The sequence below is a fragment of the Halyomorpha halys genome, unplaced genomic scaffold (genome assembly GCF_000696795.3).
Source record: "Halyomorpha halys isolate HHAL.00 unplaced genomic scaffold, Hhal_1.1 Scaffold1261.1, whole genome shotgun sequence".
In the NCBI taxonomy this organism is placed as follows: Eukaryota; Metazoa; Arthropoda; class Insecta; order Hemiptera; family Pentatomidae; genus Halyomorpha; species Halyomorpha halys.
The window spans coordinates 256,214-271,158 of NW_027113948.1; the positions used below are offsets into that span (position 1 = coordinate 256,214).

Sequence of the window (14,945 nt, forward strand, 5' to 3'; positions counted from 1 at the left end):
AAATAATAATAATAATAATAATAATAAATGAGCAAAGAACAAATCAGGACCACCTTCCTGTTCAAATCGAAACGGTAAACAGAAGGCGACAATAAAGCGGAATTTAATTTCTTATCACTTTATTTTTACGTAATATTTATCCTAGCTTAAATTACCTTATTGTTGTAATTTTCTCAGTTTTTTTGTATCTTTTTAGCCCTGATGAAGCCCTGCAAAGTGGGGCGAAACGTCGGACATTAAAATAGTTATAAAATAAAAAATATAGTTCATATTAACCACACTCATAAATGTTACAGGGTATTACTGAATCGTACGTAAAACTCATCGGTATGGTACAAGATAATCCAAGTGTTTTATTAATGGCAGATAACATGTTTCGAGAAGAATGCATTAATACCGCACTAAGTCAATTAGAGATTGTGACCAATGGTGTTAATGCATATTTAGAAGAGAAGCGATTGAATTTTGCCAGGTACAACAATTACTTTTCATTACGATATTTTAATTTTCAGTATATGTTTTATATTAATTGATTTTCTTAGTATATTTAAATAATAAGCTATTGGTTATTAAAAAATTAAATACTCATTCCTAATATATTAATGTTTATTCAACGCCCTGATACTGTAAGATAGGCTTAGGAAAATTAAGGTGAATGCAATTTAATTCTTGTCATTCATGTCCATTAATAATCCAATGGAAAAATTTACTTTGGTTATGGAGATCTATTTTATTTTTTACTATCAATAAAATAAATTATCTCACTCTCCTATCCTATAAGGGTAACATCCTCTGTTAATTATTAATTCCATGTTGTTGAATTTTTTTTATAAGACGGCCAAAATGAATTTCTTTCCCGTAGCCAGATTTCAGTTTGGACATACAATAACATTTTATTGTTTGTTTTTTTTTAATCCTTTCTCGTTTTTCTATTTTTCAAATTATAGATAAAGATTCCTATCATTTTTTTTTTTTTTTTTTCATAGGTTCTTTTTCCTGTCAAATGATGATATGTTAGAAATATTGTCCGAAACCAAGGAACCAACTAGAGTGCAGCCACACTTATCAAAATGTTTTGAAGGAATATCCAGACTGAGTTTCGACAAGAAAAGACGAGTATGGGCCATGAATTCCGCTGAAAAAGAAGAAGTAAAAATGCTTACTTACGTGAGGACACGTAAAGCTGGTGGAAACGTAGAAAAGTGGCTGGTTTGGGTAAGTCGACTAAAATTAAATCATTTAAAAAACATGAAATTAGAATTAGAATTAGAATTTATTATCATCGAACTTATAACCAAGAAAGTTTATAACATATTCTTAAAAAATAGAAATACACACACAAAATGACCTGGATGTCAGACTGTCGAGGAAACCGCGGAGCTCGTGTTTTTGCTTGTATTCTGCTTGCTCAGGAAAGTAGCGAATTGCAAAGAGTGTGTGAAGGACGCATCACACCAGAAAACGTGGTGAGCTATATGCTACTCTTAGACCAGCATTGGAACGCAGTGAAGAGATTCACTGTCGTCGTCAAGAGGTTGAGAGAGGAAAAGAGGGTTAGAAGACGTGACTAGCATGGAAACGTGAAAACCATGCGAAGAAAGCGAGGCGGCACTTATTGAAGTAAATGGGTTAAATAAAAACTAGCAGAGTCGATAAAAGTTGAATATAATTATAAAAAGACTCATTACATATAAACACATAACAAAAACGCCATGAGGGCAAGAGCATGGTTAAACGACTTAGTCCGTAGCGGGAAGGTAGGTTACAATCAGCAGTGTTGCCAGTGTCAACCGCACAAATCTTTCAATGAATATAAATTGATAGATAAACACAATAAAACAATTTATCTCAACAGCACTCAGCCATTTCCCTCCATGAAGTAATGCCTAGCGGCGGTCCCGTGGAGAGGAATGAACAGGTGTAGGGCGGTGGTTTTAGTGGGAAAATATTCCATACACGGGTAGGTACGGGCCTATCCGTGTCTTTTTAAGATTTCCACCGACCCTCGTAAAAAAAACACATATATATGAATTATAATCCTATTATTATTATTTTATGAAATACTTTTTTTTTCAAAAGAAATCAGTTAATTTATATATGCTTTGAAATTAAGTGTAAAAAAAAGCAATAATGTAAACATTGGCCTATATTCAGACTTTTACGATACATACTTGATTAAATGCCTCTTTTCCGTATACCAGCATACTTTATAATTATCTTTTATTTCAAATTTTTAGGTAGAAGAGATGATGAAACTCTCTGTCAGAGAGTATATAGTTTGGGGTCAGTCTACATATACAATTAAAAAACGCAAGAAGTGGATTCAACTGTTTCCAGGGCAAGTCGTTCTCTGTGTCACTCAGATCCGGTGGACTGCTGAAATGCATAAATGTTTCGTTACTGGCGAGCTCCGAGTTTTGAAAAGATACAATTCTTGCTTAAAGGTATTTATTGGATTACCTTCAACAATAACATTATAAAGCGCTAATTTATTTTTATATTCATTAATGATAAACTATATTAAATAGGCATTTAATTTTAATTAGTTAATAATAACTATAAAAAAAAAGTCTTTGTCTTAACTTTACATACTTAAGATAGAGGTATAATAATGGCTGCCCATCAAAGTAATCGATTACAAATATCAACATATATTTTTATTGGCGTGGGCTGTAATTAAACCCTTAAAGATTAGTATTATCACATTAAAATGCTATTTTTCCTTTTATTTTCTCTATCAAACATAATCCTTTGTAGATATTTGATTTCGATAAATTCTTCAACTTAAAAGAACTTTAAATTTCTTTGTAAATACTAAACATTAGTTTACTATTATAATAATGAATATAATAATTGAACCCAGTGGCCGTCCGTTGCTCAGTTGGTTAGGCCTAGGTCTATCGTTCTGAGATCGCGCAGCCCGCAGGTTTGAATCCGGTCTGGGGCGTCGATTTTTTTCATTAAGTGGTGGTCCCACAAAATAAAAAACTTGACCCCCCACCATGGTTAGAATAGGTTGGCCACCTGTAGATAACCTGCCAAACCTCACCAAATCACCTTCGCTGTGGATTGCCTTAAACAAAAAAATAATAATAATTGAACCCAATTGTGACTTTGGCCAGACTCGCTCCTGATGGAATGATTTTTATTAAACACATATTTGTTGATCTTTGATTATATAACTGTTTCTATTAAATTAACAGGAAGAAATCTATTATTGAAGAAATAATAGATTAAGATTAATTAGCCATATTACATTTTCAAAATAGCTAATTAGAATAAAAACTACAAACATATTCTTACTATAATATACTCTAAGACTATGGATTATATACTTTCTAAAAGACTTTAGCTTGAAAATGGTAAGTAAACGTTTTTCACTCTGGATTCCAGACCATAGTATTCATTTTCATTGATTTAATATTTCCTCCTACTTTAATGTTGCAGAAACAACTATCCCGTGTGATCAAGTTAGTGAGAGGAGAACTTCCGGCTCTGACAAGAGTGACTTTAAGTGCCCTCGTAGTCTTAGACGTTCATTCGAAAGATGTAACAGAGGAATTATGTAATAACGGAATCATTAGTGCTAGCGATTTCCAGTGGCTTGCACAATTAAGGTAATATATAACCTAATCATTATAAATAATCCTATTCTAGAAAAATTTATACATTTAATACCACATAAAAGAAGTCGAGGATTCTTTTGAGATTCCCCTAGATTTGTAAATAAGTTTTTTTTTTTTTATATTCCCTGCCAAACCGTTTTTTTTTCAAACACTGTGCAGCAGAAGTGGGACAGGATGTCGCTGGGCTTGCGCGTGCCACTGCTGCCTAGAACTAACAATTTATTTTTTTTTATTGTACAATTAAACTGGAGTCAATTTAATTTATGGGTCCATAAATTTTATAAATTTAGACTGTAGTGCAGCCCAGCGCTCGGTTGAGCTCTTTACTGATAGGGCTCCTTCTTATTGAACTGCATCCAGTTTTACCATCTTTAATAGACCTTAAGAGCAACAAAAAGGTGTATATGGTTTATGGTCCCATTCCACTCAGAAAAACAGTAAATTTAAGATTTTCGTAAGCTTGTCACGTTATTTGTTGAATAAGAAACTATAGTTAATGCCTATTTGACTTAGCTTATTCTAAATTTCTGTATAGAAAAAGTAGATTTTCTTTTTAAGAAAAAAAAGTTAGAACTTGCCGTTGTTAAAACAACTCGAAATGGGCTTTCAAGCGGCTAAATAACTGTTTTTCGTAAAATCATGGATTGAAAGCTCTCTTTAAATGGTTTTTGCAACAACGAATTCGACTTGCGTTTGAAGAAAAGTATGTCTAGTTTACTGTACTGCCATTTAGAATTACCTAACTTAAATATTTTTTTGTAACCGCACATATTCTACAAAAAACGTAAATTGTTAAAAAAAAAAGAAAGAAAAAACTTCCAACTTGAATTTCTTGTTTTTCTGTGGGATATCGTACCGTAGTCCATATGAATTTGTTTGTTCTTTGTATGGTCTACTATCACCTCTTCAATAAATCAAATTTACCTTTTATAAAAATATTCAATTTCACACCATACTTTATGACAAATCCCAAAGGAAACCTCGACTTTATTTGTACGAAATTAAAGTTTATTAAATGTAGAAACTATCCTGGAAGAAGGTTATTTTTATCCCAACAGGGAGCTGAGATAAAATATTCGCACGTGCGATTTTTAAAAATAAATAAAACTTGTCACCCCTTATGATAGTTAAGCCACACCATATTTCTTATCATCTTACCATTATTACCGTAGATAATTGTATCTTCTTTACAACAGTGAAAGTCAACCTTAATTACATTGAGTAGTTTTTGAGTGATCACTTTTTATTAAGCAAAAAAACGCGACGCTTTTGAACACACATAAATATATGGTTATTCTCACCATAATATATTAAGCTTATATGTCTTATTTATACTTATGCTTATGCTTATATATCTTATTATACTCATATTTCAGATAAGTTATGTTGTCTAACTTTATAAATCCATACATCTTTAGTGATACAATCATTTAGATTGTTTTTTATTTATGTTTGATTAGCTTTTATAGACTTTGTCATATTTTATTTGTTAATGCGTACGAATTTTTAAAAGTAGAGGTAGAAATTTAATGTACAAACATAAATATGTAATAAAAACATCGACATATTTAATACAAAAAAAAAAATTAAAAAATGGGGAAATTCAACTCGAAAAAGCTTGAAATGCAGTGAATATCATATTAGTATTACTTTCTAATTTGTTATTCAAAAATGGAGAAATTTAGCTTTAAAAAGTCTGAAAATAAATTAAATACCGTATTATTACAACTTGTTAAAAGAAGGTTTTAACAAAGAAAAAGTACGTTTAATTTTAATGATTATTTAAACTCACTATGCTCATCCTTCTTATCAATAAATTTGCAATTTAAATTTTCAAAAACAGATTGTATAGCAAAATCGATTGATACTTGAAAGCATTAAAATCTCTGGAACTTAGCTTAGCAATCTTCATACATTCTTCTTTTCCAAGATAGAAAATAATAATTATAGAAGATAGTAGTTCTTATGTTCGTCAGTCAGCCCACAGGGTTTTCGCTCAAAACATAGTTGTTCCTAATTCCTATAATTTTCTAGACAATTTTTCCAAAATATATCATCAGAAAGGTTTTGCCCAGTATATTTTTCACAAAATCCTTTAAAGCCAGGACTATTTATTTCATGGATGGGAATATCTGATTTTACCAAATCTAAGAGGTATAAATCGATAAATGAAAATGACAAACTTGAATTTGTAACGGTTGTTAACGTTTTTTTTTTGCGAAAATTTCGCCTTTGATTTCGTGTGTTTGATTGTCTTATATGCTGTAAAATTATTGAACGTTGAACTGCTAATATTTTTTTTTTCGCAACACTAATATCATAAAATGACTTCATTTGAAATCGTACGAACAATCGATGAAATTAATAAGATTTCTTGTAGAAAATACTGTAATGGAGGCAAAATGATCAAGTAACTTAAATTTGATTTTAAAAAATCACATATATTTTATATTAAATTGATCATTTCATAATGTTGAAATCCAGGGTGTTAGAAAAAAAATGAATTTACAATGGAAGGCTTAGATTTTTTTTTTTTAATTACTAAGATGTAATCACTTAACCTGTTGGTTCTATTTTATGAACTTTACTAATGTTTTATAACTGAAGAAATGATCTAATGAACTATTTTAATTTTAGATATTATTTGAGTACTTCGGACAAAAAAAGTAAGAAAAAAGATGTTAAGGTTTGCATCATAAATGCATCAGTGAATTACGCATATGAGTACCTTGGGAACACTACAAGGCTGGTCATAACACCTCTGACAGACAGGTGTTACCGCACACTAATTGGTGCCTACAGTCTCAATTTAAATGGAGCACCTGAAGGCCCTGCTGGAACTGGTAAAACTGAAACTACCAAAGATTTGGCAAAAGCTATAGCTGTACAGTGTATTGTCTTTAACTGCTCTGATGGACTGGATTACTTAGCTATGCGGAAGGTGAGCTCTGTGACATAAACCTGTAAACATACTTATCCTATTATAAGTTGGGAAACCCTTCAAAACGCCCAGTACTTTTTTTAGATTCTAATCACTATCTCATATTTCATGCTTTATTATATTTATGAAGATTTTGTTGTATTTGTATTTTTATTCCAACAAAAATGTTGAAGTTTCTCAAATAAAAACTAATAAATAAACCTTCAACAATTTAATTAATGGAACTGTACCCAATTCAGACATCGTAAGGAATGAAAAATATTAGATAATACAAAGATATCACATTTCACTTCAAAGTTTTAAAAAATAGTTAGCAAATAGAGATAGCATATCACTTCAAATTAAAAAATAAAGATTCCTTCTATATATGTTACATTATCATGGAGTAATTTACTATTTTTATTTGGTTAGTCCTTTTTTGAGACTATTGATGTGCTACCTTTGGTCTGCATGTATGTAACCTTATGTTTTTTATTCTTCTTAATGCATGATTGATGAAAGATTTTCTGGTTACTTATTTATTTGAATGGCTTAAGGGATTGTGTTAAAATCTTCCAATAATATCTTCCTGAAAATTTGTTTGCCTCTGTTTTTTAAATGTTTTTATTTACTTAATCTTTATCCTTATTTTTTTTTTTAGTTCTTTAAGGGCCTAGCATCATCTGGAGCTTGGGCATGCTTTGATGAATTCAACCGAATTGAAATCGAAGTCCTCTCAGTTGTTGCTCAACAAATTCTGTGTATTATCCAAGCTGTCAGAAATAAATTAGAAAGATTTGTTTTTGAAGGGACAGAAATCAACCTCAACCCAGCCTGTTATGTTTGCATCACAATGAACCCCGGGTACGCTGGAAGAACTGAACTTCCAGATAACTTAAAGGTGAAATTCTATCTTTGTTGATGTAACATATTTTATTTAAATATTTACAATTACAGGCAATCCAATTTTATTCATGTACTAAAGATCTTTTCTGTTTTTAAGGTATTATTTCGAACAGTAGCCATGATGGTTCCAGATTATGCTATGATTGGCGAAATCTCGTTATACTCCTGCGGGTTCTTAGATGCTCGAAGTCTATCAGTAAAGATAGTTACTACATATCGGTTGTGTTCAGAACAACTGTCATCTCAGTCCCATTACGACTATGGTAATTCAGCATCTAATTAGTGACTTCTATATTTACTGTTCATTTTAATACATACTTCATAAAATTTATATGTGTTTGATAGTTAATTAAAGCTATTATACTACTGATATTATTTAAATAATGAAATTTTTAACAGTTTTTCTTTTTATTATGCTAAAAATTCTCTTTAAAAAATTAATAATAATTCAATCTTTAACAGGTATGCGAGCAGTGAAGACTGTCTTATCGACAGCAGGTAATTTAAAACTGAGATTTCCTGATGAATTAGAGGAAGTCTTGATATTAAGAGCTATCATTGATGTCAATCTTCCAAAGTTTTTGAACTATGATGTCCCATTGTTTAATGGGATTATTAAAGATTTATTTCCGACTACAGAATTAAAACCGATGACATACAAGGAGTTAATTTATAGCTCAAAAGTGGTAAAGTTTTTCTCAATTATTACTATAAAGAAGATTCTGATTTATTTAAATGGAAAATAGAAACTAAACAGATATAACATGTGTTTATTTTACAAATTAGTTCATATTGTCACCTTAATGTCAAATAACAGTATCTACATAAAAAACCCTTTTTCAGGTATGTCCCTAGAGAATTAGTAACATTTAGTACTATTTAATGTCAAACAAATTTAATTCAATTTCTAGTTAATTAAAAACACTAACTACAAAATTTAATATATATTTCCTTCCATTTCAATCAAAAAATATTATTTTTATTATGAGGTGGTATGTTATAAAAAAAGTGTATTTTTGTAGATAGTATTGTTTGACATTAAGGTGATGATATAATCTCTAATAATATAATCATGAATTTACAATTGATAGTACTACTGATTATATTATTACAAAAGTTACATCATTATATCTTCTTCAAGTTCTTTGGAATTGATGTATTCATTACTTTTGCTCATATTTGGATGAAGTCAAGTACATGTTTTCCTTTGTCCAGTACTAACTAATCGATGAGAATGCTTTACACCATTTAGTATCCAGGGTTGAAAAGAGTTTGGCCTACAAGGAGATTATGGCTGGTGTCTTCATTGACATTGAAGGCGCCTTTGATCATACTCCTTACAGAACCATGGCGAGAGCCATGGAAATGAAAGGGGTGGGACAGCTTTCTTTCAACTGGATCAATACAATGTTGGAAGGAAGAATGGTCAAGTCAGAGCTAGGACACACTAAGGTATGGATGAAGCCCGCTGGTGGCTGTCCGCAGGGTGGAGTGCTATCTCCTCTCCTGTGGTGTATGGTGGTGGACACCTTCTTATCAGATCCAATAAGGCAGGTTTTTATACACAGGGATTTGCTGATGATATTGCTGTGCTGATGGGAGACAAATTCCCAGAAACTATCTCAGGACTGCTTCAAACATCAGTAGACCTTATGAATGGATGGTGCCAGAAATATGGTCTGAGTATCAATCCTCAAAAGGTCAGTCTTTCTGTCTTCACTAACAGACAGAACATTACAATCAGGTTGTTGTATCTTAATGGTGAACGATTGGGATTCTGCAGTGAAGTCAAACATCTTGGCGTTACTCTTGATGAAAGCATTGAGGTGTCTCTGGGCATGTAAAGGAGCCGTAAGCAAATCCTAGGGCCTTAAACCAAAAGTTATATATTGGTTGTACATGGCAGCGATAAGAACCATTGTCCTATATGTTGCTATCGTATGGTTGCACAGGGCTACGACCAGGAAATCCCAAGCTTGGCTCGGGAAACTTCAGAAACTGGCGTGCCTAAAGATAACGGGTGCCATAAGCACTACTCCTTCTGCAGCAATGGAGGTTCTTCTGGACATTAAACCTCTGCGTATAGAGATTGAAGCTCAAGCTCTTAGCTCTGCATATAGGCTTATGAAACTAGGAACGAACTACCATTCCCTAATTTATGAGGGACATGGCAGACTGTTCAGGAGGATCAATGAAGACGGGATCCTGGCTACGCTTTCTGATCATCAGGTGAAGAAATACAAGAACACTTACTATAGTTAAGGATTGAAGGGTCTACCCCACACAAGCTGTGTAATGGGATAGACTGCTACACAGACGGATCCTTAATGGAACAAGGATCTGGAGAAGGAATATGAAGGATGGACATGCCTAATCAAGGCACATCCATCTCGTTAGGAAAACACACCATAGTATTCCAGGCTCAGGTGCTAGTAATAAATTTCTGTGCCCAGAATTTAATAAAAGAGGGTACGAGGGAAAGGCTAATTACGATTTACATGGACAGTCAGGCAGCTATCTATGTGCTGAATAACTATGTAACCCACTCTAAATTGGTGGAGGAGTGTAATGCTAACTTGAACTCTCTCTCCTTGGCCAACAAGGTGCGGGTGGAATGGGTGCCTTGACATAAAGGAAATGAAGGAAATGAGTGAGGGGACTACTTAGCAAGGAAAGGATCTGAGTCTGCTTCTTTTACTCCTGACCCCATATGTGGGATTAGTCTCAGCCATGTGAAGAGGCATATCAAAAAGATTGCTGAGAGCAAGACTGGGTAACTCTGGAAAAATATCAGAGGAATGGAATATTCAAAAATGTTCCTCAAGGGATCCTGCCCGAAAAGAAGTAACTGTCTTCTTAATATAGATAGGAATATTTTAAGATGGGTGACAGGTTTATACACGGGACACTGTTAGCTAAATAAGCATCTCTATAAGATGAGATTGATAGATTCCCCTATCTGTAGGTTCTGCAGGAAGGATGAAAAGACTGCTTACCACATCATTTCCAGATGTGATATAATGGCAAGAATATAATTCCTCATCTTTGGTAAGGATTGCATCTTGGACCCCAAACTTTGCGAGACAGTGGATCCTTATACATTGTCTAGATTTGCAAAGGTAATTGGCCTGTTTTGAGCAAATGAGGGATGGCGTACAATAGGCCCTCTGTGGCTGCGGTGCTTCTTTGCTGAAAAAAAACAAACTAATTGCTGTAGATGATCACATAGTTAGTTTTTTATTTGATCTAGATTCTTTCAATCTGAAACTTTTATATTAGTTCACAATCACGATGAATTAAATATAAAAGTAACCTCACATGTAAATGTTTTAGCACTAATAGAAGTGATTTATTAAATACATATCTTTTCCAAAAATTGTCTTGAAAATGAAAATGCATGGGAGGAGTAAACATTATCATTTCCTGGCCCATAGTGATGAGGATGAGTGCCAACAAAATGCCTCAAAGAGTCATGGAAGAAGAAATCTATTGTCCAATAAGAGTCGGATGACCCAAGCTCTGGTGGATGGATGGCTTGGTACAAGACGCACGAGACCTGCTTTGAGTTTGAAATTGGAAGGCAGTAGCCCAAAACTGAGCCGGTGGCTCATAGAGGAGGCCAGGACCCATTGCAGGGTTGTAGCACCTACTGATAGATAGATAGATAGGCCAATAGTGAATTTTTATGTGGAATAGTTCATCATAATATTTATTTAGGTGCTTACTTCCTTGTGTGTGTAATAAATCAGTACTGTAGCATCACTGGCAGAGATGTTTAACTTTTAATCTAATGCTCTTATTTGGGGAAACAATATGTGGGCCGTTGTAGATGTGGGAGTTGAGGCATCACTTTAGCAACCTCATAGCAATTCCTATCCATACCTATCCTATAACTATCCGTGCCTGTTCTATTCCAGCCTGGGCAGGTAGACTTATTTTGTGGTGGCCCTACAGAATGAAAATGTAACCCTCTCACTCTGGTTAGAATAGAGAGTTTACCTCTAAGATAGCTCTCCCCTTCCCTCCCTGCTCCCCTCCCCTGCATGTCAGAAATGACCAGGTAGAGAATAAACAAAAAAAAAAAAAGGACAAAAGTATCACATGTTATGTTCTCCTATTGAGGGGAAGCAATAATACTGAAAAATAATATAATAAATAATACTTTATTGCAGGTTTGTGAGACGAGAAATTTACAGCCCGAAGAAGCATTTTTAGTCAAAATTATACAGACTTATGAAATGATGATAGTTCGGCATGGGTTTATGTTAGTTGGTGACCCTTTCAGTGGAAAAAGTTCCACACTTCTGGTAATTCAAGATTTTTTTTTATTTACTTTAATTTTTCTTTTCTTTTTTTCCAGGGTAAATTATTCTAATAATCAATTAGTGACTGATAATTCTGAAATCATTTGTTTTATAGGTCCTTTCAGAAGCACTAACTGCAATGACTGAAAGGTTTGGTTCTGGAGTGAAAACAAAATATCAGACTCTTAACCCAAAATCCGTGACAATGGGGCAGCTTTATGGACAATTTGATTTGGTGTCCCACGAATGGTCAGATGGGATTATTGCCACTATATTCAGGTTTACTTTTTTGTCATTATGTATTCTAATATTCCAAGATATATTTGATATTTTCATTATATTTATTATTTTTCTTGTGCTAAAATTTATTTAATTTTTTGTTTACTTAAGATAAAAATGTTATCAATATTTTTTAATTTAACATATGTAACCATAAAGAAATTTGTTATTAAAACAGAAATGTACCCAAGACCTAGATTTGAGTTGCTACAACATTCACATTCTCATTTTACTTCATCCTTCATGCCTGCTTCTTTGGTAGATAGTTCCTTTTTATTGTGTGACACTCTATAATCTCCAACCTAGTTTTAGAGTTTAAGAGAGGAAGTTCTATAGATGTCCGTCTAACAAGAACATGACGCAGAGGCATTGCTTGATCCACCGGTGAATGTTTAAGGTTGAGAATCTAATCTTTCTGAAACAACCCCCACTTAGAATTTGTACAAAGCATATTACTTTTTTGTTTCCAAAATTTATGTTGATAAATTAATTTTCTACTTCCTCCTAGAAAAGTCATTAGGTGTCCAAATTATGAGAATGGAAGAAGGGGGTTATTAGAGTAGGAGGTTCCCAGGCAGCCATCCTAATGAAGGCTGTGAAGTTGTATATAGATTACACATACCCCTGGGATGACCTGTTCTAGGAAAGTGCTGAAGATAGTATGTAAGATGCACCATGCCATACCCACCAGGTACTGACTTATATCTACCATTGTATATATGGGACCTTCGTCTTGTCGTGGATAAACAGAGGATTTTAGGACAAGATGTGGCTTAAGCATAGATGGTGGCATCCTCAAGAACAGTGCCTCCTATATTGAAAATCCTATTATCAGTTAATGCTTGGATATGAGCAAGTGTTGCATTACAGATTTGAGACTGCTCTGGGAGGTCAAAAAGTATATAATATCATTAGTTTTATTAGATTGAATTTAGATTTTGGGAAGTTATTGCTGATATTAGACAGGTTGGTGTGAGGTAGGGTCACCATTTTTTATTCTGAGTAGGAGCTGATTGTAGAAGAATAAAATATGCTCTCTTACTTTCTGTAAGCCCCATATGGGATGGATCACCTGTTCTGTGGTCACCTGATCACCTGTTCTAATTGGTGTTTTACTGCTGATGGATGAGTGCCGATCTCCAGGCTGGAGACCCCATTGCCACACTCTGCTCCCTGCTTAGCTGGACATCTCTGGTCTCTGGTCTCTGGACATCTAGGGCCTTTGGACTGAGCACCCTGTATGCCAGAAATGTCAGGAAATGGAAAAAAAAATATAAGAACAGAATATAACCAGGAAGCTACTCAATTAGGGAACAAATCAAGATTCATTTCTCAGGGCTTTAATGAAATACATACTGGCTGGCCCAGGTGGTAATCAAACCCACAACACATGCTTGGCTATCATTTCCTCTCCAGCCACATCTTGTGAACATTTCTCTATTCACAAAATTAATTAAATTTAAACTAAGCCATTGAAACCAAATTAATAATTATGGATCTATTTAATTACCATTCCAGTGATAATGGATAATGTTTACAGAATTTAAAATTATATTTCTGATTAACATTAGAACATCAAATTAAATTAAAATATTTAATTTAACTTTGATCAATTTATAGTTTATAAAACTTTTTAATAAATCATGAATCCCTGAGTGATTATGATATTCTGTAGGAAAGTATCTAACAACATTATAGGCTTATATAGCCATAAAAGAAAGTTGTAGTAATAATAAATTAAGTTTAATCATTCATCTTTTAGAATGTATGCCAGAGAGACAACATCTGATCGAAAATGGATTGTTTTTGATGGCCCTGTGGATGCAGTATGGATTGAGAACATGAACACCGTATTAGATGACAACAAGAAACTTTGCCTAAATTCTGGAGAAACAATACAGATGACTTCAGTGATGTCTATGATTTTTGAAGTCATGGACCTAGTCCAGGTAAGCTAGATATCAACTTACATTCTAATATTCACTTATTTTTTAAACTAGAATCTACAAAAAATACAATAATTTTTTTTCAGGCTTCTCCAGCAACTGTTTCACGCTGCGGCATGATTTATATGGAGTCTGCAGCATTAGGCTGGAAACCATTTGTTGTCTCATGGAATAACACAGTGCCAGAAGAGTGGTTGCAGAAAGATAACAACAGACTGATTAGGTATTTTGAGTGGCTCATACCACCTTGCTTAGAATTCACAAGGAAAAATGGAAAGAGATTAACCTATGCTGGTGATATAAATTTAGTAAGGTATGTATTACATATATTCCTTGTCAAAGCTAAATAGTAGATATATTAGAACGTTTCAAAATTGTTTTGATTTTTATATGCAGCGTTTTGTCATCTCAATCAATTTCATTTTGTAATATAGCATAAATTATTATTATGTAATTATTAAATAATATATATTATAGCTTCCATTAGAGGTTGCATACTTTAGTAAACATTCTTTTACTGAGATAAATGTAGCATAACAATGAACTGATTTGTTGATACCTTCTTCTTTACTAGTTTATTTCCATATTATGCTGCTTGTTTTTTTCTTTTAGATATTTTGATTACTTTTATGAACAGCATTAAACAAAAGTTATATCATTCCCTATTCAAGGTTTCAATACGATTATTCAGAATTACTATCCTACTTCATACATACTTTTGTACTCTTTCTCATTCTCACATTAAATATGGAGTTCATTAGGGTCAAGCCTATTTAATTAACTTTTGTCATGGTGTGAACCTTGATGAGATAAATAAAACGTTTGTTGTCTTTCTTATTCTTTTCAGTTTCTTTTTACTAATATCTGGTAGAAGTTGAGGTTTTGGCATTCCTATTTAGATAGAATCCAGATTTTAGCTTTAGAACAAATAAATATAATAACAATTCTCTCTCTCTCTCTCTCT

The 14,945-nt window shown here is 33.1% G+C and overlaps 1 protein-coding gene across 1 annotated transcript in view; it reads left to right on the forward strand.

Moving 5' to 3' along the window:
• LOC106689022 (dynein axonemal heavy chain 12) overlaps positions 1 to 14,945 on the forward strand; it is a 96,956-nt gene that overhangs the window by 74,092 nt on the left and 7,919 nt on the right. Inside the window, exons 21-32 of the mRNA XM_067051182.1 lie at positions 297 to 472; positions 987 to 1,215; positions 2,238 to 2,444; positions 3,448 to 3,617; positions 6,264 to 6,567; positions 7,208 to 7,447; positions 7,550 to 7,715; positions 7,915 to 8,138; positions 11,625 to 11,759; positions 11,872 to 12,035; positions 13,798 to 13,984; positions 14,068 to 14,294. Coding sequence (XP_066907283.1) covers positions 297 to 472; positions 987 to 1,215; positions 2,238 to 2,444; positions 3,448 to 3,617; positions 6,264 to 6,567; positions 7,208 to 7,447; positions 7,550 to 7,715; positions 7,915 to 8,138; positions 11,625 to 11,759; positions 11,872 to 12,035; positions 13,798 to 13,984; positions 14,068 to 14,294 — 2,429 coding nt within the window. The remainder of the gene's footprint in view (positions 1 to 296; positions 473 to 986; positions 1,216 to 2,237; positions 2,445 to 3,447; positions 3,618 to 6,263; positions 6,568 to 7,207; positions 7,448 to 7,549; positions 7,716 to 7,914; positions 8,139 to 11,624; positions 11,760 to 11,871; positions 12,036 to 13,797; positions 13,985 to 14,067; positions 14,295 to 14,945) is intronic.